The 24,813-nt window shown below is 39.1% G+C and overlaps 1 protein-coding gene across 1 annotated transcript; it reads left to right on the top strand.

Moving 5' to 3' along the window:
• Positions 1-1,424: 1,424 nt before the first annotated feature.
• On the top strand, positions 1,425-24,303 carry prkacab (protein kinase, cAMP-dependent, catalytic, alpha, genome duplicate b). Its single transcript, XM_036557093.1, has 10 exons — positions 1,425-1,625; positions 7,692-7,753; positions 9,771-9,899; positions 13,794-13,892; positions 13,995-14,077; positions 16,010-16,136; positions 17,089-17,184; positions 17,277-17,399; positions 19,613-19,777; positions 22,773-24,303. Exons 1-10 carry the CDS (start codon positions 1,580-1,582, stop codon positions 22,896-22,898), a joined length of 1,056 nt encoding a protein of 351 aa, XP_036412986.1. The 5' UTR covers positions 1,425-1,579; the 3' UTR covers positions 22,899-24,303.
• The last annotated feature ends 510 nt before the right edge of the window (positions 24,304-24,813 follow it).

Genomic DNA, 24,813 nt, shown 5'->3' with positions numbered 1-24,813 from the left:
GTAAGTTAACACGTCCTCCACAGAGAACACACTCAAATACAGCATTTTTCTGTGAATTTTACTGCACAATTTCTGTTTATCTGCTGAGGTTTATGTAATGGAAAAATGCTATAACTTCTGCACAGCTCACATTTGATGTTTTTCCTCTGTTAAATTCAGCAGATAAACAGTAAACGTGTATTAAAATAGGCCGAATTGTGCTCCATGTGGAGGATGTGTAACTTATTTTCGCTTAGAAAATCAACATGCCATTTTTCTCCTAGTGTTGCTTAAACTTTTGCACACCACTGTCTGTTGTTAAATTAATGGGAGCTATACTAATATGACATCAACATTTCCACCAATAGAAATAAACTGGAACAATAAATAAATGCATAAATAAATAAATAGTCTCAGTTTATTGAGTTAAGTCTTTAAATTCATTTGAGTGACAGTGTGAATGACTTCACTTAGAAAATCAACAAAACTTTATTATTAAATAATTATTTTTTATGCAGTTTGGGTGTGAATTTCTGTTGGGTAAAGATGTGAATAATCAAATATTACAAAATTTCGAACGTATTTAAGCCTTAGAATTTGTAATCTAGTTCAAATATAGAATTTTTTTTCCTTACAAAATAATTTTCATCTAATTATTATTATTATTTTTTTTTTTGGGGTGTGAATTGCTTTTGGGTAAAAATGTAAAGAATCAAATTTTACACAGTTTTAAACGTAAATGTGCCATAAACCTTGTAATCTAGTTCAAATATAAAAATCTTTTGTTGTTGTTTTTTTTTTCTTTTTTTCTAAAATGTTCTTTTTTTAATGCAGTTTGAGGGTGAATTGCTGTTGAGTAAAATTGTAAAGAATGAAATATTACACAATTTCAAGCTTATTTGAGGCTTTTTTTTTAATAAATATGCTTTATTGAATGGTGTATAATTTACATACAATATTAATGTATAACCGCTGCAGTGTATTAGACCGTTAGCCGCTGAAGGAAATATATTTAAGGTTTTAAATGAGTAATTATTTCATATTTTGTTTTACTCTTTTCGACTCCGCCCTGACCGACCAATCGTGTGGCTCCGTACCTGTGTCAGCGCCCAATCGTTGCGCGCCGTTCAGCGTTCGGATGCTGGAGTCGACCAGTGGCGTGCGCCTGTGGGCGGGGCTCGCGGCGAAGCTGCGTTTGTGCCGCCGCCTTGTTATTTTTCATGCTCCGTTTGCGCAGAGGCTCGAGCAGCGCCGGGCGGGGAGATCAGGCTGAGCCCCGGAGAGCCGCGGAGGGTTTGTGGAGGCTTTAACCGGAGCGTGACGAGAGGCATCCGGCTAGAAGGGAGCGGTGCGAGGGCCCCGGGGGTGGGGGGGGCCCACAGCGGGTCTTGCAGAGGGGCTCAGGCCGGCTGGAGAGCCTCTGAGCCCGGCCTGATGCAGATGCAGACGGGGGGTCGGCCTCGGCTCTAACGCGAACCGCCACATCCTCCATCACGACCGGCTTTGTGAGCGCTCCCTGCAGCTGTATCGCGTCGAAAGAGGCTGGAAAGGAGGAGAGCAGCATCGAGACCCTCCTCCTGCAGCTGCTGCACCCAGAGTCATGGGCAACACGCCGGCTGCCAAGCGAGGAAACGAGATGGAAAGCGGTGGGTGGCTCTGTCCATCTCTTGGTCATTTCTGCTGTTCCTTTCTTCATGTTGATCTATTGATCTCCACTGTTTATACCAGGAGAGCATCATCATCACCCCCATCATCATAGTGCCACCATTGATACATCAGCCCTGTATGAGCTGAAAGGACCCAGCCCGGTTCTGATTCATTGTAGGCCACTTTCCTGGAAATGGATTAAGCCTAGATTTAGACTAACTTGCGGTGCCAGAGGTAACGCTCTGTTGGAGATATTAGAATTAGGCTGGTCTGGGTTCATAATAGGCCACTTTCTGAAGCATGAATGAAGCCTAGGCTTGGGTTTAGGTGCAGTGCCAGTGGTAACTGACCACTGAACCCATTGTATACCCTATTTGGCCTTTGAGCCATAGCAGTAAACCATGATGCTAGTCACAGCTGACAGTTCTGTTTGGTCAAGGACCCGGCTAGTTTGGTTTCATAATAATGGGCAGTGAGTCTAGTGGTGTGCACATAGTGTGATGCTACAAATGTTGGATCAACCCGGTTCAGGTTTAAGCGGCAGTCTGGGTTTGGTCCTAGTCATGGTAATGGTGAATCACCATTGGAAATGCTACTGGTTTGGGATTAAGCCAGTCTGGATTCATAATAGGCCAGTTTCTGAGGCATGGAAGAGGCATGGGTTGCAATGCCAGTGGTGATTGAGCTCATAACATCACATTTGGCTTTTGGCAGCAGTTAACCAGGACGCTACATTCACCACTTCACCACTAAAGGCCCCTTTTGGTCTAGGATAACAAATCAGGATATAAGCCTAGTGCAAAGCCACAAATGAGACATCACCCAGTTTCAGTTTAGTTTGGTTCTGATTCATAATGCGCTACTTCGGTTTTATTAGCAACGCCAATGGCGAATCACGATTGGAAATGCTTATTGGTCTTTGATTAGGCAAGTCTGGATCCATAATAGGCAAGTTTCTCAGGCATGGATAGAACCTAGGCCTGGGCTCAGTTCCAGTAGCAATCAGAAAATGTCACCAATTAAGTCCTTTTTAGTCTAGGCCTAATAGGCCAGTTTCTCAGGTATGGATCAAGCCAGTGGCTTTAGGCTGTGCCACTGCCAATACTGATTGACCATCGAATGTTCTTTTTGGTCTTTTTTGTAAAGAGCCAGGGCAATAAGCCGGGGTGGTTGAGGTACTGGCCACAGTAGCTGTATTGACCCAATTTCGTCTTACAGTATACAGCCTGGTTCTGATTCGTGAGGCCAATTTCTAGGACATGGATGAAGCCTAGATGCAGTCTTGGGCTACGTTCATTGCTCAAATCAGATTTTTTGCTCAGATCTGATCTCTCTGACACGATGGTTCACACTCGTTTAGGTAAGTGACTCAAATCTGTCGTTAATGTGACAAACCGGCGTCCGGAAATGACCCGCATGCGCACATCCTACTCAGTAACGTCACGTGAATGAATCACGTGCATCATCAGCACAAAAGCTAATGAGCAGAACGAGCTTCGCTGTGAAGATCATTAACACTGATCAGCTCTCAGCTTCATTATTAGAGCGAGACGAAGGAGAAAAAGGTGAGATGAGCTGCTTTTCCACTGTTTACAGGCTTTAACTTCTGTTCGGCGCTGCTGCCATGGTAACGCTGAATGATGGTCACGCGCAGTGGAAAAAAACACATAAATTCCGATCTGAGCATCACATTGAGTTCACATGGCCACGAATCGGATATGTATCCGATCTAGGACCACATATGAAAGTGGCTCAGGTCGGATTTGAAAAGATCAGATTTGTGTCCACACAGCCCTGAAAACATCAGATCTGAGTCACATTAGGGCAAAAAATCTGATTTGTGCCACTTCAGCCTGGTAATGTGAACATAGCATGAGTGTGCGAAAGTGGTGGTGGTTCATGGTTGGAAATCCGTTTTGGTTTGGGATTAGTTTCTCAGGCATGGATGGAACCTAGGCTTGGGTTTAGTTGCAATACCAGTGGTGTTTTCATAAGACTCATCTGATGAAAACACAGCCAGTTCATGTTCTGTTTGTTGTGACATAAATATGCGATTGTGACTGCCAACAACTGAGGAAAATAATTGCAATTGCACGATTATGTAATAATTTGGACAGGCTTATCTGTTTCTGAGGCATGGATGTCTTGGACTAAGATACATCTCCAATAGCGTTTGACCATTCAACAGCATTTTTGGCCTTTTTAGTAATGAGCTACAGCCAGGAAGTTAGCCTGTACATAGTGCAACACTACGAATGCTATTTCAATCCAGCTTTACCCTAAAGGACCAGGCTTTGTTTAGCTTTATAACAGGCCACTTTCTCAGGCATGGATGAAGCAGAGTTTGGACTGTCAAGGCTAGTGGTGATTGACAATTCAGTGTCCTTTTTGGCCATTTTAGAAATGAGCCAGAGCAGTAAGACAGGGGTTTAACTAGTGGCCACAAATGCTATATCGACCCAGTTTCACCTTAAAGGACACAGCCTGGTTCTGATTAATAACAGGCCACTTTCTCAGGCGTGGATGAAGCCTAGATTTGAAATGATTCACCATTGAAAAGCCTTTTCAATGTAGACTCAGACTGGTCTGAATTCATAATAGGCCACTTTCTCAGGCATGGATGGAACCTAGGCCTGGACTAACCAGCAGTGTCAATGGACGTTCACTGCTGAAAACTGTTTTCAGCTTTTTTAGTAATGGGCCAAAGCAACAACTGGCCTCGTGGCATGGACATAGAGGCATGCAACAAATGCAAGATCAACCCAGTTTCAGCTTAAAGGACACAGCCTGGTTCTGATTCATAAATAGGCCAGCTTTTCAGGCACAGATGAAGCCTAGGCATGGATTCAGTTGCAGTGCAGTAGTGATTGGCCATTGAACATCCCTTTTTGGGCTTTTTAATGAGTTTGAGCAGTAGGCCACAGGATTGGCTAGTGGTCTGCACATAGTGTAATAGGACTGCAGAAAATAGTCCTATTACACTATACATTAAAATAGTTTTCATAGTCAATTTTTCATGTTAGTTAATTGACATATTTATTTTTTTCCATAAAATAACAGAATAATTGTAGAATATCAACTTTATTAACATCTTATTACTGTACTGATGTTTGGGGGAAAAAAAAACAAACTTTTAAATAAAATTCAAAATTTCTTGCAATGTTCTGACAAACTGAGTTTAGTTTTCAGGAAGAGCTAAGTCACCCACATGGAAAATAAACACATTTGTTTCATGCATCTGTCTTAAGCCTGCCAATAATTTTGAGCTGCAGTAAGCAATAAGCAATAGCTAAATATAAGTGATGTAATAATAAAGCTAGATTAACATTACAGCTCTTCAGGCTGCATCATTTCACTGGCTTAATGATTCACTAGACGAGCTCTGTGTGAACAGGTTTCCAGGACGAGCGGATGGCATTTTTTCATTTGAAATGTTGACAGAATTAGTTGTATTTTAAGTTAATTAAGCAGTTTTATTTAATATTCCAGTGACTAACGTGGTAATGTAACATGATGAGCTTTAATGATATTTGTCAGGGGAACATGAACTCAGTGCACATCCTCAGGTAGGAGTTTGGTTTGCCAGATCAGCAGCAAGGAGGGAAAGCTACCGTTTACTGACCGTTCTGCTGCTTCAACAGGTGTTTTGTTTTCCCCTGGTGGTCGAGGGTAGCATTGTGTTTCTGTAGAAAGCTCAGTCAGACTTGTATATGTTGTGTGTGACTACTTTATCTTTCATTTAACCCACAGCCGTAATTGTTCTTTTTCTTTCGCTATCTGCTCACATATGTACAGCACTATAAGTGAATTGCTGCCCTCTTCAGGTCAAGTCATGAACTCTAACAGCTTTGAAAATGGAAATGGAAAGATTTGCCGACAGTTTTTTGTTGACATAATGTTAAATAATTGTTTCAGCTCTATTGTGTACCACCACAAAAGCTAAATCAACCCAGTTTCAAGTTAAAGGACACAGTTCGGTTTCTTCTCTGACATAGATCAGGCCTAGGCTTGCAGACTTAGGCTAGTCTGAGCACAGTCAGCCAGCGAATACTGCTAAATACTAATCATGATGATTCAATGTCAGAATCATTGGATGTCTGTTAGGGCAGCTGTGGCTAAGGTGGTGAATGGCTATAGGATGGATGTACACTGTGCTCTGGCCGTGGAGTCCAAGTTTTTGTTTAAAAATTGCTCTGGATGCAAAGAGTGTTTTGTTGCCCGGGAAAACAAAATCTTATATCTTGGAAATGAGAACATTTCTGGAGAAACATTGCTTTTAGAGAAAGTGTGAATGGGAAATCATAGTATATTTTCCTGACGTATTTGTGAGTGAAACTAGGTCAGTGTTTTTCCTCCATGATAGGTATATATGAGCCCCGTTATATCTGGTGTAAGGCTAACATTGCATTCCACCATAAGAACATCATACCAACAGTGAAACATGGTGGTGGTAGTGTGATGGTCTGGGGCTGCTTTGCTTCTGCAGGACCTGGATGACTTGTCATAACTGATGGAACCATAAATTCTGCTCTCTATCAGAAAATCCTGAAGGAGAATGTCCATCTGCCAGTTTGGGACCTAAAGCTCAAGCGCAGTTGGGTTATCCAGCAGGACAATGATCCAAAGCAGACAAGCAAGTCCACCAAAGTTCTGATTTAATCTCATTGAGATTCTGTGGCAAGACCTTAAACGGGCAGTTCATGCTTGAAAAGCCTCCAATGTAGCCGAATTAAAATGATTCTGCTAAGAAGAGTGGGTCAGAATTCCTCCACAGTGATGTAAAAGACTCATCAGAAGTTATCACAAAGCTTTTATGACATCCCATTCTAAATCCTTAGGCATTAATATGGAGTTGGTCCCCCTTTGCAGCTAAAACAGCTTCCACTCTTCTGGGAAGCTTTCTTCTATATTTCAGAGTGTCTGATTTGTGTCTGTGGGAATTTTTGTCCATTCATCCAGACGAGCATTTGTGAGGTCAGACAATGATGTTGGATGTGAGGGCCTGGCTCACAGTCTCTGTACTAGTTCATTCCAAAGGTGTTAGATGGGGTTGAGGTCAGGGCTCTTTGAGGGTCAGTCAAGTTCTTCCACACCAAACTCACCCAGTCATGCCTTTATGGACCTTGCTTTGTGCACTGGGGCTCAGTCATGCTGGAACAGAAAAGGTTCTTCCCCAAACTGTTCCCACAAAGTTGGAAGCATAGAATTGTCCAAAATGTCTTGGTGCTGAAGCATTAAGATTTCTGTTCTCTGGTACTAAGGGTTCTAGACCAGCCTCTAAAAAAACAACCCAATATCATTATCCTTCCTCCACCAAACTTTACAGCTGGCACAGTGCAGTCTGCTGGCATTCGCCAAACCCAGACTCGTCCATCAGACTGACAGATAGAGAAGCGTCATTCATCACTCCACAGAATACATTTCCACTGCTCCACAGTCCAGTGGTGGTGTGATTTGCACCATTTCCCCAACCCCCAATGTGTGTATATATATATATATATATATATATATATATATATATATATATATATATATATATATATAATGTGTATGTATGTATTTTTGTATCTGTTTGTAAAAGCATGTTTGGAATAAGTCTTCACATTTTGCTGAAAGATTACAGGAAATTACAGTGATTTTTGTCTTTGATTGCTTGAATGCTTGAAGTCTTATGTTAATACTGTTGTTTTGCTCTTTTATTTCACTGTAATCACATAATTACACAGTTAATTACATAGGTTCTTAGAACATAATATACATTTACATTCTATGTCAGCATATTTGAGTCTGCACTTCTGACTTTTTCTGTTTGTTTTGATGTCAATGACTGTAAAGATGCTTTCATAACACGATACAATAACAACTTTTCATCAAATTCAAATCAGATTAAAATATCTCCTATTCTACTTACACACAAATGTGGTAGGGGAGTGAAGTTTACAATCTGCCCTTTCCACACAATTTCTCCACTTTTTTGATGAGCTACAAGTAAGAAAATAATTAGAATAAAATTACAGTGAGTTTTTATTTGTAACTGCTCACTCTCTACCTGCTTCTCTCCACAGTCAAAGAGTTCTTGGCCCTCGCCAGGGAAGACTTCCTCAGGAAATGGGAGAATCCTGCACAGGTGAGAGTTATAGGATAGATTGACTCTGTTTAACCTCGAGTCCTTTAAGGCATGTGCAGAAAAAACTGTTATTTCTGTTACCCTTGATCTCCTCTGTTCATAATGTGATTCTTAATGTTATTGTTGCATTTATTTTAATATGCAGTAGGCATGTAGCACTACATGCAGCCCGTGATTACATTTTATTTACTATTCTTAAAATAGAATGAGCATGATGTAACAAACACTCCACATACTAATCCATTTTACTGACCAACGTGGACATGAACGCTCACCAGCTACTCTGGAGGACGGAGCTAAATCAGTTAAAGGAGACAAACACAAAGACTCTGAATGGATTGTCAGCATGACGTTAGGTTTAATAAGGGTCTGTGTGTAGATCCACACCTCAGTTCTTTACTCTCAAAACTACAGAAATTACACATTACTTTCATACTAGTGGTTATAGTGGATACTAAATAATTCATTGTAGTAAGTAAATAATTTATAGCAGGTATTAAATAAATTATAGTAATAAGTTAAAATTTTATAGTATTTATTGAATAAATTCATGTTAGTTACTAAATAATTTATAGTAGATACTAGATATTTTATGGTAATTAATAAATAATTTATAGTACGTACTGAATAATTTATAGTAGATATTGAATAATTTGTAATAGAAACTAAATTCATAATAGGTCCTGAATAATTTGGAGTAATTAGTGAATAATTTATAATAGTGAATAATTTAGGTTAAAATAGGTTAAAAATGTATAGTGATTAGTAAATAATCTATAGTAGTTATTGAATAAATTCATGTTAGTTACTAAATAGTTTCATAGTAGATACTAAATCATTTATGGTAATTAGTAGATAATTTGTAGTAGTAAATAATTTATAGTAGATTCTAAATAATTTTTGGTAGAAAATAATTTATAGTAGTTACTGAATAATTTAGAGTAGATAATAAATAATTTATGGTAGTAAATAATTTATAGTAGTTACTGAATAATGGATAGTAGATAGTGAATAATTTTGTAGTCGATACTAAATAATTTATGGTAATTAGTAAATAATTGATAGTAGTTACTGAATCATTTGTAGTAGATATTGAATAATTCATAATAGAAACTAAATCATTTCTAGTAGTGTCTGAATAATGTGTAGTAGATATTGAATAATTTGTAATGGAAATGAACTAAATTCATAATAGTTACTGAATAATTTATAGTAGATACTAAATAATTTCTGGTAGCAAATAATTTCTAGTAGTTACAGTATAATTTAGAGTAGATACTAGATAATTTATGATAATTAGTAAATAATTTCTAGTAGATATTGAATAATTCATAATAGAAACTAAATAATTTCTAGTAGTTATTTAATAATTTAGAGTAGATACTAAATAATTGATGGTAGTAAATAATTTCTAGTTGTTACTGAATAATTTCTAGTAGATATTGAATAATTCATAACAGAACCTAAATAATTTCTAGTAGTAAATAATTTCTAGTGGTGACAATAATTTATGGTAGATATTGAGTAATTCATAATAGAAACTAAATCATTTCTAGTAGTTTCTGAATTCTGTATAGTAGATATTGAACAATTTGTAGTAGATACTAAATTTATGGTAATTAGTAAATAATTTAGAGTAGATACTAAATTATTTATGGTAAGTAGTAAATAATTTATGGTAGGAAATGATTTCTAGTAGTTACGGAATAATTTATAGTAGATACTGAATAATTTCTAACAGAAACTACATAATTTGATAAGTTACTGAATAAATTTGAGTGGAAACTGAATAATTTAGCATAGTTAGTAAATAACTTGAGTAATAAGTGTAGTAAATGGGACTAAATCTCAGGAGTGTGAGATTACCAATACATCAGATGTGAAATTCTGGCCTGTCCTGGTAAAATGCAGTAGCTGCCCATTGCTGGAGTCATGAAGCGGTGGTCTGAAACAGATTCGCTGCAGGATTGCATTAGTGTGTCATCATTTCTCTGGACGTGTGTGTGTCCTCACTCAGAACACAGCGTCTCTGGACCAGTTTGACTTGCTGAAGACTCTGGGCACGGGCTCATTTGGCCGAGTGATGCTCGTCAGACACCGAGAGAATGGCCAGCACTACGCCATGAAGATCCTCAACAAGCAGAAGGTACTAATGACACCTGGGAGACACTCGGACATCTAGTGCTGCTTCCCTCCTTTTAAATGAGCTCATTTTCTAAAAATAAGAGGAGAAAATACATAATGTGTCTTTCGCTCCTGGGCCGTATAGTCCAAATATGGGCAAGCGGATTTGAATTGATTGTTTTTGTGATGTCACAAAAACCAACCTACTTACGTACACTTACCTTCCTATTCCGGCTACAACAGTTCAGCTCTGCCCATTCACGATGAAGTTCTACGGAGTGTTTCAGCCTGGTGTAAAGGCCTCAGCGTACTTCTTGCGAAGCGAAATTCTCAGGGGTTGTGCGAAGCCGAAAGCGCCTTCGCGAGCTTACAACCTCGCATACTTTCTACGTGATGCTATGACATTTTATGATGAGCTTCATGACTGCTGGAAAACGATTCTTTCACTGTTCTATCTGTGGCAACGTTTGAGTTCAGAACACTGCCACCATTTAAGGTGGAGCAGGAAAATTCGAACAAGAAGCTGGTGAATAGAAAGCCAACCTCAGCCTCGTCCTCTTGTGAACCAAAACATAAGATAACCTGCATGTTTTGGTGCTTCGTACTAGTTAGTACTACTGAATAGTAGAGTTAATATCGTACATTTAGGAAGTATTCATTGTTTATTTAACAAATGCGCATTTCACCGTGAAATGTGAAATCATGGCACGACTTTTTTTTACCGACCAATCAGAGGCTTTGTTGTGTAGCGTCTTTGTCCACAGAGTTCGCTCAGCTGCCATGTGCACGACATGTTGTTCATTTTCTCCGCAATTACGCCATATTGTTCGCTGAAGCCAGGCGCTCGTAACGCTCAACTACACTATAAGGACTTTGTTTAGGTGCCACAATCATGACATCCAACTGCGCATGTGTTCCACTGGCCTGAAACTGCGGGTGTGAATTCTGCAGTCAGACCCTTTGCCTTTATTCCCAAAACTACACATAACCATTGTTATCAGTCATAGTGACACAGGTACCATACTTTTCATGGGCACAATCATAAAATTAAATATTAAGTTTAATAGCTAAATTTAGTATCATGAGCAAAACTGCCACAGAACTTGTTCTGATTTGTCTTAAGTGATGAAATCTTGTATCGTTGTATATAATGGATGAGGATCTAACAGAACTCATGAGTTTTCATGCTTTTATAGGATTTTCTGTTGTTCTGGTAAAAATCAGTGCTCCCATGTGACCAAAGGTAATTAAAATGACAAATCAACCTATTAACATTCCAGGTTTATTTCATACAAAGGCTTATTATTCAGTAATTACAGGGACTTCAACGCAAACTAGTGGAGCTATTCTTAGGTTATAGAAGTGTGTAATAAAACTTTGGGCCCACCAGCGGGCCTGAGGTGAATTCCACCAATTTTTCCAACTGTCTGCATAATTCAATCCTTGACAGAGTCTTTTAGAGTGGTTCGGTGTGAAATGGTTCATTGTAGAGAAACTTACACACTCAGATATCTTTATAGTGGTGGTGATGGGAACCAGGGATCACCATGACTACAACACAAATATAGCCATTTTATTTACTATCCAGAACCACCAGTGAACCTATTTATATATATTTTGTGTGTTTTCACGTGTAATGTTGATAATGGTAAATGTAATCTGATATTGCATATTTTTAAAAGTATGCTACCCTAATTATTCTTGAATTTTTGCGAAAAGTTTTAGGAGGCCGTTGTTTGAAGAGCCGCGGATTTGCAAAAAATCTGTTTGTGAACCACATTCAGACTTGCTAACTGATTGCCTTGTGACCCAACATTATGAGTTAGCATCTGTTAAAGGATTCATATCCCACATTTTTATTTTATTTTTCTCCTTTAGGTCCACTTATAATATTTGTGTGGTTTTCTGTACTAAAAACAGTCATAATTCATTTTTATATTACAGTTTTCCAGCCTCTCTTTATCCATTAGTGCTAAACAGGCTGTTGTTGTTACTGTGCCTTCAAGACCAATACTTGAAAGTGAGCGGATTGGCTGCCCTGTAACGTGACTCATTCAGAAATCAGGACTGAAACACTCCTTATAACTTCACTGTGAGTGGGTGGAGCTTAACTGCTGTAGGCTGAATAGGCTGATCTCTGTACACGTGTTCATTATTGGTGACATCACAACAACAGTGGATTCTAAACAGGCTGTTTTTGCAGCTTAATTTCCATAAATGGGCTGTATGTACTGGGTACTTTAACAGTGCTTACAAACTACATCAAACTCATATATTTTAACATCTTATTGACCAGGGTATATTTTGGTTTGTCCATCTGAATTTACATGACCAAATCGTAAGGCAAATTATTCAGTAACTGCATGAAATAAATGTAAATTTTTATTTTATTTATTTATTTTCTTTTTGTAAAAGCTCCCCTCAAATTAACAGAACATGTTTTATGATCACACATATTGCTATATGCTTACAATTTACTGCTGAAAGCCAAAAATCTTAGACGCTCTTTGTATTATTTTGTAAAAATGATTTTTACAGAGCAGATCACTGAAGAGACGCCATCTGTTTATAGTTTATAGCCCAGATTTGTGGAAAAATGGGTCGACTTTCAGTAGAAAAAAAAATTGTTTGAGTTCAGCTTCTTTTATTATAAGGGTTTAGAATTACATCACCCATCTATTAGACTGGAAAGAAGACAGTTACAGCTCTCATATGACCCCCACCTTTTGAATGTAGCTTATGAAATATGAAAGTTATGAAGAATACGACACAGGACTGGATGAAATGGACTCTTTAGTATTTTTGCTTTTTTATTGAGAAACCTGCAACCGGACAGATAAGGTTTTTAAAAATGACATCTTTCAAGGCCTTTGTGAAGTAAATGAATGTAAAATGTACAGTTTTTGCTGTGAAAAGATAAATATTGAGCTCTGTTTTTGTCTTTCCAAAGAGGATTTCTTCTGTATTTGGTTCTCGTGGCAGTTATAAAAGCAGGAGCTGTTTTGCATAGAACCCGCAGCCTTATGGATTTGCATGAAGCGAACCGTTGAAGCAGTGAACACACATGACTCTTCCGATTAGAAGTGTTTGTTAAGTATTGTGGGGACCACATGCCCATCCCCATCGTGGATGGAAGGGTGCAATCTTACAGGAGATGGGAATTAACTCATACTGGAATGTCTGCTTTATTTTAACAGCAGAGTCCCTTTTGCAGTTCAGTACAATTGCCTGTGTTTTTGGAAACACCTATCAGATACTATATAGGTGTGCATTCAGGGGTGATTTTAGGTGGGGCCATAATAGTTCCTGTTCAGGGATCTCTCCAACTGTTAATATAAACAGTGGCTATTCTGAAAGGAGTTTCCAAAATTGGAGTATAAAAAATGTTTAAATGATAAAGAGAAAATGAGCCTCCTAACAACCACCTGGAAGACCTGGTAGACACCAAAACTGCCCCCATCAGATAAACAGCACTTAAAGCTTTCATCTCTGAGAGAGAGGAGAAAATCAAGCTGCTTCAGATCTGAAAACATCCACAGGTGTTTCTGTGCATCCTTCCACTGAGAGAAGACGACTCAGCGCTGTGGGTCTGAAAGGATGTGTAGCTGTCAAGAAGAACCTCACTGAGAAAAGGAGACGGACACATCAAACAAAGAAGCTGAACAATGGACTGACCACCCCAGAGTCCAGACCTCAACATCACTGAATGTGTTTGATTACTTCAGAAAATGATCAACCAGCTTCTAAGACTGAACTTTGGAAAAGTAGAAAAACATCCCTGCAGATTTCTTTGAAAAATGGATACTTTGCACTTCCTTTGTTTTGACTAGGGTGGTCTCTGACTTTTGCACAGGTTTAGTCTATTTTTCTAACCATTCTCTCTCTCTCTCTCTCTCTCTCTCTCTCTCTCCCTCAGGTGGTTAAACTGAAGCAGATAGAGCACACTCTGAATGAGAAGAGGATTCTGCAGGCCGTCAGTTTTCCGTTCCTGGTGCAGTTGGAATTCTCCTTCAAGGTTTGTATGTTTGTGTGTTTCTCATTTGTAATACAGAGACTTTAATGTGAGTGGATGGTGTGATGAACATGGTGATGTGAATGGTCTGTCTGTATGTTGTAGGATAACAGTAATCTGTACATGGTGATGGAATACGTTCAGGGAGGAGAGATGTTTTCACACCTGCGCAGAATCGGCAGGTTCAGGTGAGTTTTTACACACAGCTCAGACCTGTTTGTGTTTGGCTTCAGATTAATTCCAAAATCTGAATGGCTGAACATTTTCCTCCTTACAGCATTTCACGTTTGTAGGAATGATTTGGCAAAAATTGAGAAAGCAGAGATTAGAAAATTCACTTTGACCTATATTTAAACAAAAATAGTATAAAAGATAAGATAATTCATGTTTTGCCTTATCAGCTTCATTGGTTGTGTAAGTAAATGCTCATTCTGAAATTGATGTAACATGTTCCGAAAAATTGAGACAAGGGCAAGTTAAGACTAGGCGCATTTTAAGTTTTCAGAAAACATTTTAAAAGAGGTGATGTAATCATGCTTGGGTATAAATTGAGCACCCAGGAAAGTCCTTTATGAGCAATAATGGGTTGAGGCTTGCCAAAATATTTCAGCAGATTGTCAACTGTTCAAGAACAACGTTCCTCAGCCAGTGTTTAAGGAATTTCACCCTCTACAGTGCATAATAGAAGATTCAGGGAATCCAGAAAATATCTCTGGCCATAAAAAGCAAGGCCAAACACCACAGCTGAATTTCCGTGACCTTCGATCCCTCAGAAAGCACTGCTTTAGAATCCAGCATGCTTCTGTGATGGATTTCACCATGTGGGTTCGGGAATACTTTGACAAACTGTTATCAATACATGCTCTTCATCACTGCATCCATAAATGCAGGGAAAGACTGTACTATACACAGTGGAAGCCATTTGTCAACAGCGCTGAGAAACGCTGCCGATTTCTCTGGGCTCGAGCTCATCTGAAATGCAATGACGCTCAGTGGAAACGTGTATTGTGGTCTGATGAGTCAATCTACCATATTGGTTATGAAAGTAATAGTATTTTACCGTGTTCTATGGGCCAAAGACATAAAGAACCATCCAGATTGTTACCAGTGTAAAGTTCGAAGGTCAAGGTGTGTCATGATATGGGGGGGTATTAGTGGGTAACTTGCACATCTGTGAAAGCCCTATTAACGATGAAAGTTACATACACATTTTGGAGCAACATATGCTGCCTTTTAGACACCGTCTTTTTCAAGGACCCACATGCTAACATGCAACATGATAACTAGTTGAGGTGATTCGGGCATCTGATCCAGATGCCCCCTGGCCACCCCCCGGTGGAGGTTTACCAGGCACCGCCTACTGGGGCGAGACCCTTGAGGTAATCCTAGGACCTGCTGGAGGGATTATATCTCCAAGTTGGCCTGGGAGCAGCTCAGGGTCCCCTGAAATGAGCAAGAGGAAGTTGCGGAGGACAGGGTCATCTGGGATTCTCTGCTCTCCCAACTCCTCATGTGACCCTAGCTGGATTAAGCATTTAAGATGATGAATGGATGAATGGTAAAGGGAAAGGTGATGTATCACAGTGGTAAACACGCTTCTGTCCCAACTTTTTTGGAACATGCTGCAGGCATCATATTTCGGATGAGCTTTATATTCCCAACAAAACAATAATGTTCATAAGTTAAAACATTAAATATTGTGTTTTTGTACTGTTTTCAGCTTAATTCAGACCAAACAGAATATACTAATCACTGCTTCCTGTTTTTATTAGCATTTCACATAGTGCCTCAACTTATTTGAAACTACTTTGTACAATAAATAATTTTATCTATTGTTTATAGTAAACAAAACAGAGAATTCCTCCACTAAGAACAATCCACAGCACTTAAATGTGACTGGGCGGGGCTAAACAGCTTTCGGCTGACTGTATGTAATACATAATTCAAAAGTCAAAAATTAAAAACACGCTGTTTCTGCTTAGTTTCTATGGCACGATTTGAAACTCTTAACAGTGTTTATGTACTACATTCAGTTTTCCATGATACGGAAGTCTTCATGATACACTCTGAAAACAGGTGACCTGTAATAACACTATTCTCTCTGTTCTTTTGTTTTTTAGTGAACCTCACGCCCGCTTTTATGCATCTCAGATAGTTCTAACGTTTGAGTATCTGCATGCTCTGGACCTCATCTACAGAGACCTGAAACCAGAAAACCTCCTCATTGATCAGCAGGGCTACATACAGGTGACTCGCAAACACATGCACACATCACTGATATAAACCCTTTGTGGTTTTAAGGATCTATGAATTATACAAGTTTATATTTATGTTTTAAATTTAAATTTTATTAGGGATGCACCAATGTGGGAATTGTGGGCTGATTCCAATATCTGATATCTTTAATGTACTTATCTTTTACGATTGAGACACATTAATGTTAAATAAATAACTACAATTATAAATAAATATCTACCTGCATCATCATTAGAGAGAAAAATAATTGATATGTTTAGGGTTTCATACATACATACATCCATCATCTAAACCGCTTATCCTTCTGGAGCCTATCCCAGCTGTCATTGGGCGGAAGGCAGGATACACCCTGGACAGGTCGCCCGTCCATCACAGGGCAGACAGACAGACATACACACTCACACCTAGGGGCAATTCAGCACGTCCAATCAGCCTGACTGCATGTTTTTGGACTGTGGGAGGAAACCGGAGTACCCGGAGGAAACCCACGCAGACACGGGGAGAACAGGCTAACTCCACACAGAAATGACCCGGGTCACCCGGCCGGGAATCGAACCCAGGCTATTCTTGCTGTGAGGCGACAGCGCTACCCACTGCGCCACCGTGCCGCCGATTAGGGTTTAAATGCAGTAAAATAAATAAAGTGTATATATTTTAGTACAGAATGGCAGAGTCACCTAAAAGTTCTGCTCTTTTAGAGTACAGTATGCAAAGGTTTGAACAGCTCCGGTCAAATTACACATTCAGTTGATCTAAGTGAAAATAAGTGAGCATATTTTTACTTGAGCAGATTTCTGTTGGTCTGTTCATCATGAAATTTCAACATGATGCAAAGAGCAGCTGGAGTTTTTATGTACACATTATGTAAAAAACCAAACAATGAAGAGAAAAGGTTTTTTCATGACAGCGACGATACGTTGAGCGTTTTATGGTGTTGGTGCAGGTGACGGACTTCGGCTTTGCGAAGCGAGTGAAAGGACGCACATGGACGCTGTGTGGGACGCCGGAGTATCTCGCTCCAGAGATCATCCTGAGCAAGGTGAGCTGCTGCCGTCTGCAGTGGAGCTCCTTTGTCTTCCCTGCGGTGGATGAATGAGTGATGTTCTCTCTCTTTCTCTCTCTCTCTCTCAGGGTTATAATAAGGCGGTGGACTGGTGGGCTCTGGGCGTGTTGGTGTATGAGATGGCTGCTGGTTATCCTCCGTTCTTCGCCGATCAGCCCATCCACATCTACGAGAAGATCGTCTCAGGAAAGGTCAGCAAACCGACTCTCACCTTACGCAGCCTCACAAGAGAAGCATGACCCAAAGACTGTGCCAAATGAATCAAATTGAATCGATTTGTGGTGATATTAGATTTCATGATGCTCTGAGAAGTTTCTAAACAGATACTAAAGATACTAAACAGTTAATAGTAATTATGGAGTAATTAATACATGGTGAGTAATTCATAGTAGGTACTGAATACGTTTTTGACATTACTGAATACTTTATAGTAGTTTAATTATTTGTTTTTTATTAATTAATTGAACATTTTTAAATGAGGCACAATACAGGGCAATCAGAACAGACCCCATTTACATATCACTGTTGTCGGAAGAAAAACGTATCTCCAAACTGGTAACTTTACAGGAAAAGGAAAAACATGCTGTGCTTTTAATGTAAGTCAATGGAACCAGAATTTTTTCCAAGTCATTTTGGGCTGTTTCTTTTGGTCCATTCTTCATTAAACTTACACACAATGTACAGGACAACCGGCACTTTCAAACTACATCAAAAACTCAAAAACGACAAAAATATAGATACGAGGTTTTGTTCCAACAACAGAGATATATCAGTCTTTAAGGCACACTAACAAAAGTTCTATAGGATGAAGAGAGGTTAGAAAATGATCACGTTAGCAAGAATTATGACTCTTTTGGTACGTAAACCCACACAAACATCATAATTGGACGTCAAATGTAGTAAATGGGCACCAAAAATGTAGAATTCCTCTGTTTGTTCCCTCCTCATCCACAAAAACTCACACAGCCTTTTTCCATCTTGATGGCTCTCAAGCATAAAGAAATGAGTCAGAAACAGGTGCTCGAATTAGCCTGTAAAGCTCCACTGTGACTTCGTAAGCTGGTTTGCTGGCTTTGGGTGCATTGTGCAGCTTTCGGGGCTGAAATAAATATAATCAAGTGCACTTTGTTTACATCCTCATTGCTTCATATGGGGAAAGTCCTCATTGTTTTATTGTGCAGTTGCTGGATTTTAAAAGCAAGGCGAGTGTTAGATTCACCAGATATTGTGAATCTGTGCTATCTCACAGTCAGTCCGTTTTTCCTGGTCCATGATCATAAGAGCTCTGGAGGCTTCATGATTTTGCATTATCTAAGCGTTTTGGAAATGACCCACTGGATTTAGCCAAGCTTTATGGAGAAAGAATGGAGCCACTGAGGCTAAATTTATGTGTAGCCTCGATTCATAAAGCCAAGCTTTCTTTTAACCCATTTTAATTCCAGGCTTATTACATGCTAAGGCTTATTATTCAGTAACTACGGGAAGTTCAATGCAAACTGGTTGAACTATTCTTGGGTTATAAATGTGTAATAAAACTTTAGGCCTGCCAGTGGGCTCTGGCCAACTGACGTTTGAGAAGATGTCTTTATAATGACTAAATGGTAGCCTAGCTTGGGTGTCAAAAGTACTACTGGAAAGGACAGTGATCAGAGCGCCCCCTGCTGTTTGCATTCAAAAGCTTGGTTCATAATGATTTTGGTGGTGATGCATATTCCAGGTTGTACGATATAATGAGCTAAATTGCCCAGTTTCTTGTAAAATCTCTTTCAGTGTTTGGCTTCTTGAGAAACTGAAGCTTCTTGTTCAAATTTCCCCATTCCACCTTAAATGTTACCACTGTACCATTTAAGGTGGAACGGGAAAATTCGAACAAGAAGCTGGGGAATGAGAAGCTGACTTCAACTTTGTGACTTTCTAGTGTTTGACAGTTTCTCGTTGTTGGTTAAATGTATCAGGAAACCAGCTGGAGTGATTAAAATGCAAACAAGTCCATTCGTCTCCAAATTGCCGATATTCGTCTTAAATCTTTTTCTTGCCTTTTTGTTAGCTACTAACTAGGTGAGACTGTTGTCTGCGTTGCTATGTGACCATCAGTCTGCGCTGATCTTCAGTGTTAAAGGGTGAATCAGCGTTTCTACATTAACTCCAGAGTTTAGGACCATTTATTGTTAAACTGTGTGGAACGATCAGCAGAGCTTTATTTTACTGCAATGGAGGATTATTTTATTATTACCTAAAATCTAATTCTGCTGTGAAGCCGCAACAGGGCAGTGAAAGAGCTGCATGCTTCTCCAGGGTCACATGATGCCGACTCCTGGTCTAAGAAAATCTAGTGCTAATTATTTTTGCCCAGACCTGTAGCAAAGTAGCTGGTGGGCTGATCCGTGTGGTGTTTTATTCCCAGGTGCGCTTCCCTTCCCACTTCAGCTCAGACCTGAAGGAGCTGCTGAGGAACCTGCTCCAGGTGGACCTCACCAAGCGCTACGGAAACCTCAAGAACGGTGTCAACGACATCAAGGGTCATAAGTGGTTCTCTACCACTGACTGGATAGCCATTTACCAGCGGAGGGTGAGGTTCACGTACACACACACACACACACGCCAGCGTTGGGTTTGATACTCAAAAAGAAATCAGTTACAAATTACTAATTACTGTTACTGTTACTCTAAAAGTGTAACAGGATTACTGCACTTACTACTTCCTGAAAGAAGTAACTTCACTACTCATTACTTTACTTCTAAGTTACTCTCTAAAATTCATACAGAACTAGACCAACTGGAAAGTACAAGTACATTTTCGCTCTGTCTCTATGCATTGTGTGTTAGATTGGTGCGAAAATGTGTGTCGTTTGGGGTGTCCTCAAGACTAGTTTGAGAACCACTGCTTTAGGGAACCAAAAACCTAAAAAAAGATTCTTCAAAAAACATTCAGTGAGAGGTTCTTTAGAAAACCAACGTGATCATACACAAATCCATGCATTAAAAGATTCTGTAGGGAAGCCAAAGACGATTTTGTCAAAGAAGCATATATTAAAATGTTATTTAGAAAACCAAAAGTTGGTTCTTAAAGAACATCAGTTTAAAGGTTCTTTAGAAAACTAAGGAATGAACACATTTTTTAATGGTTCTTTAGGGAAACAAATGTGATTCTTCAAAGAACCGTCCGTTGAAAGAGTCCACATTGCAGTGGTTGTCAAACCGGACTTCAGGGCTCAGACAGTCCACATTTTTCGCTCTGTCACTATGCATTGTAAATCTGGGGGACCCTGAGGACCAGTTTGAGAACCGCTGCTTTAGGGAAAAAAAATAGGGCTATTTAAAGAACCATACATCGTAAGGTTTTCGTAGCAAAAGTGGTTCTACAAAGATCCTTTCATTGAAAGGCTCATTAGGGAACCAAAAGGTGTTTCTACGAAAAATGTCCATTCAGTTTTTGGGGTACCAAAAGATGATTCAGCAAAACATACAGATTTGAAAGGTTCTTTACAAGACCTTTTGAAAGGTTCTTTAGTAACCAAAAGATGTTTCTCCAACACACATACATTTAAAAAATTCTTTACAAAACCATTGAAAGGTTCTTTAGGGAACCAAAAGATGATTCTCCAAAACATATACATTTGAAAGGTTCTTTAGAGAGCCAAAAGATAATTCTCCAAAAAATAAACATTTGCAAGGTTCTTTACAGGACCAGTGAAAGGTTCTTGAGGGAACCAAAAGATGATTCTCTAAAACATATACATTTGAAAGGTTCTTTCCAGGAACATTAAAAGGTTCTTTAGGGAACCAAAATATACTTTTTTCAGGGAAACAAAAGTGGTTCTTCTGTGGTTTTGTCCAAAGAACTCATTATGACATCCTTATTATTAAGCAAGTATCAATAACATTATGTTTATTATAAAATGTGTTCGTTCATGTCCAACAGCTGAATTTAGTCTGAATAGAAAGAAATACTACAGAACTTGTTCTGATTGGTGGAAAAGGATGTGTAAACTTTGTATAGTTATACCTTGGAAAAAATACCAACTGACCATTTTTATTACATGTAATAATTCTGTTTTTAGTTACAGTTACATCGAAAATGAGTTTTCAGTACCACTTTAATGTAAGTCTATCCTTATAAAGCGTTCATGAATGGTTTAAAAATAGTGTGTTAATGGTTATTAGCTATGTCATAAACACTTCACGGTTACAACACATTAATAAAAAGGCAAAAGTGAGCTGTTGTATCTGATGAATACGAATATGTGATGAAGCTGAGAGGTTTAATGCTGACTGATGATGACAAAATGAGATCAGTAAACATCAAAATCTGAGGTATAACTGTACAAATGAATGTGGGTTCACAATTTGGCAAATAACAGGTCCCTGTTGCCCTTTTTATTGTGTTATAAATGCTTATTAGTGATTTTAAGGCCTAATTAATAACCATTAATAAACTTATTTTAAACCATTCATGAATGCTTTGTAAGTGTAGTCTTATTTTAAAGTGGTACTGAATTTTCTGGTTTCAAAGTCAGTAGCTCAAAGTGTCCAAAATGAATGACTTTAATGATAAATTAAGAGATAAAACTCTCTTTTTAGCCATGTGGTTTAATGGATTTTGAGAAATTTTTTCAGATTTTTGCTCAGAGGACATTTAGACCAAAGGACGTTTAACATTTTAGCTGTTAACATGAGTTAGTTGAGATTAAACATCACTAAACAGTCTCTGACACTGAAAACTGCGACGGCGTTTTTAGGGCCACTGTTAATAAAAATAAAAACAGTAGACTTCAAAAATAAAGTTGTAATATTTCGAGGAAAAAATTGTAATATTTCCGGGATAAAGTGGGCTAACTGTAGGGGGGCTAACTGTAGGGGGGCTAACTGTAGGGGGCTACCATAACGCGTTGGGGTCTCGGTTGCTGTACTGGCGCCGGAGCTCCACTGACTCCTGTCTCTCTGTGGATCATGTTGATCATCATTCTCACTGTCTGTGAAACTTCATGCCCTCTTTGAATGGGGGGAGATGTAGCCCCCGATAGCCGTGTAGACGACCCTGCCTGCGGTTCTCCTTCAACACCACAGACAGACAGTTTCCTCCGAGTCCGTCTAGCTCTTTATTCTAGATAAACAGTTTCCTGCTCAGCTGTTTCAGCCGGTTCTTATACTAATAACAGGCTGGTGCTGATGTGCAGGAGAGACAGGGAGACTGAGTGTTTCTTTATGGGTGAAATCGATATGAAAGTAGAACTCCACCAACTCACCGCCCCTCATTTAACACCAGGAGGTGCTGCTTCCCTTTGAAAAGGCTTTGGCCACAATATTACAACCTTTCCTGGTATTAATGACCCTTTAATGTCATAATTCTACGACTTTTGTTGTCAAAATATTACGACCTTTTTTCCTCGAAATATTACGACTTTTTTCTCAATATATTATGACTTTTTTCTCGAAATATTGCGACGTTATTCTTGAAGTCTACTATTTTTATTATTTTTATTATTTTATTAACAGTGGCCCTGAAACGCCGTTGTAGAGAACAAAGCTAACTCTGTGGGTGTGTTTTGTGCGTTCGTCCACAGGTGGAGGCTCCGTTTATCCCGAAGTGCAGGGGCCCTGGCGACACCAGCAACTTTGACGACTACGAAGAGGAAGAGATCCGAGTGTCCGTCACAGAGAAATGCGCGAAAGAGTTTGCCGAGTTTTAGAAAAGCGTGAGAATAGAGGATAGAGGGGAAGAGAGAGAGAGAGAGGGCGATAGAGAGAGGAAGAGGGAGAATACGCATGACGGATGATTTGTTTTCTGTGTTTAGAATCAGTGAGAGCAGCTAAAGGAGCACAGCGACGACCTTGAAGGACAGACAAACGATGCCTTCACCATCTCGTTTCTTCACCGATGCTCATATTTATTCTTTTGGCTTTGATTTCCATTGATGTGATGTCGATCACGTACGATCTGGTGCCAGTGAAGTGTCCGATAGCAGTCGAGAACCAGATAAACGAGCGCTCGGCGCGAAAACGAGCGTCCGTCCGGAGAGAGCGCGCTCCGGCGACATTCATCTACACCTCAGGACCGTTCAGAGCCGTGCTAGGCCGTCATATCAACCACCAAGACAAAAATATATATAATTCCTGTGTGATAATTGACATATTTTGGATCCTTTGTGTTACTTTTAGGCCTTTGTGTTGTTTTACATTGAAAAGGAGTCACAGTGGTTTTGAATGGTGGTGAAAAAAGCCATGATTCTGTCATGTTTTAGTGCCGAGTGTAGGAATTATTATTATTAATATTATCATTATTATTATTATTATCATTATTATTATTATTATTTGTTCTTGTTTATTATTTGTCTGTGGGAGGGTGTCTGTGTCAGCATATCTCATTGATTAATCTCGTGAAAACGTGCCATAAATTGACACTTAAAATCAGCTCATTGGTGGACTGTTTGGGTGTTACAGGGGAAGTCCACCAATTTTTCAAAATTTAAATAATTCTAGAGACGTAAAACAAAGTCATTCACAGTGGCTTGTCGTGAAATGCTCCATGTTAGAGAAACGAGTCCTTGCAGTGGTGGCGATAGGAACCAAGGGGACGCAAATACAGTGGTGTGCAAAAGTTTAAGCACCCCTTTAAAAAAAATGTATAAATTATAAACTCACAAAGTTCACACATCATCTACAAACACACTTAAATATGGCATTTTCTGCATAATGTAACATAAATTTAATAAAGTTGAACATGTTGGCGGGGGGGCGGGGGTCATTTTTTAAGTTAAATTGAGGAAATAGACAGTAATTGTGCATTAAAATGTGCAGAGACGTTTTCTCTGATGTGTTGTGTTAACTCTTCACTTAGAAACTCAACAGCTAATTTGACCGGGGGGGCCCAGACTTTTGCATACGACAGTATAACCAATTTGTTTACTTTCCAAACCACGAGTGAACCTGTTTTAGAGACAAAGTATTCTCAAAACTACCATAAACCAGTGTATCAGACATTCAGCAGCATATTCAAAGCCATTTCCTGTAGTAACTCTCTGTGAGGGAGCTTTTAGAGGTGGACGTCTGGTTCCGATCACCACCACTGTGAACAGTTCTGACTCGGTAAGTTTCTCTAGAACAGAGCGTTTCACACCAAACCACTCTGAACGACTCTGTTTACATCTTAACCACTTAATTATGCAGAGATTTTGAAAAATGGGTGGAGTTTCTCTTTGATTGGCTGAACAGTTAAGTGATAGGCTGGGTGCACCAGCCGCCCTTTAATGCCTAGGAGGGGCAGGCAGGTTACATTACGCTCTGATTGTATGGAGAGGGAAGTATAGATTTAAAAATCTATATATTTAATCATTAAATGTTGATTTATTTGACACTTTTGCCTAAAGGGAACTCCACTAGCTGCCTTACAATGGCAGTGACCGCTTGCATCAAATGTTGAAGGTGAATTTAAATCACAGGCCGTTTTATGTTTAAATTCGCTTAAATGCAACTATTAGTTGAATTCGTTGCTTGACTTAAAGCTGCACTGTGTACAATTTTTTTGTTAAAATTGAAAGTATTAGCTTTACTGACACAGGAGAAGAAGACAGGCTGAAGTGTGATATTTAAAAGTCTGAGTTCTTC

The sequence above is a fragment of the Colossoma macropomum genome, unplaced genomic scaffold (assembly GCF_904425465.1).
Source record: "Colossoma macropomum unplaced genomic scaffold, Colossoma_macropomum, whole genome shotgun sequence".
Lineage (NCBI taxonomy): Eukaryota > Metazoa > Chordata > Actinopteri > Characiformes > Serrasalmidae > Colossoma > Colossoma macropomum.
This window is presented reverse-complemented; position numbering and strand designations above follow the sequence as displayed.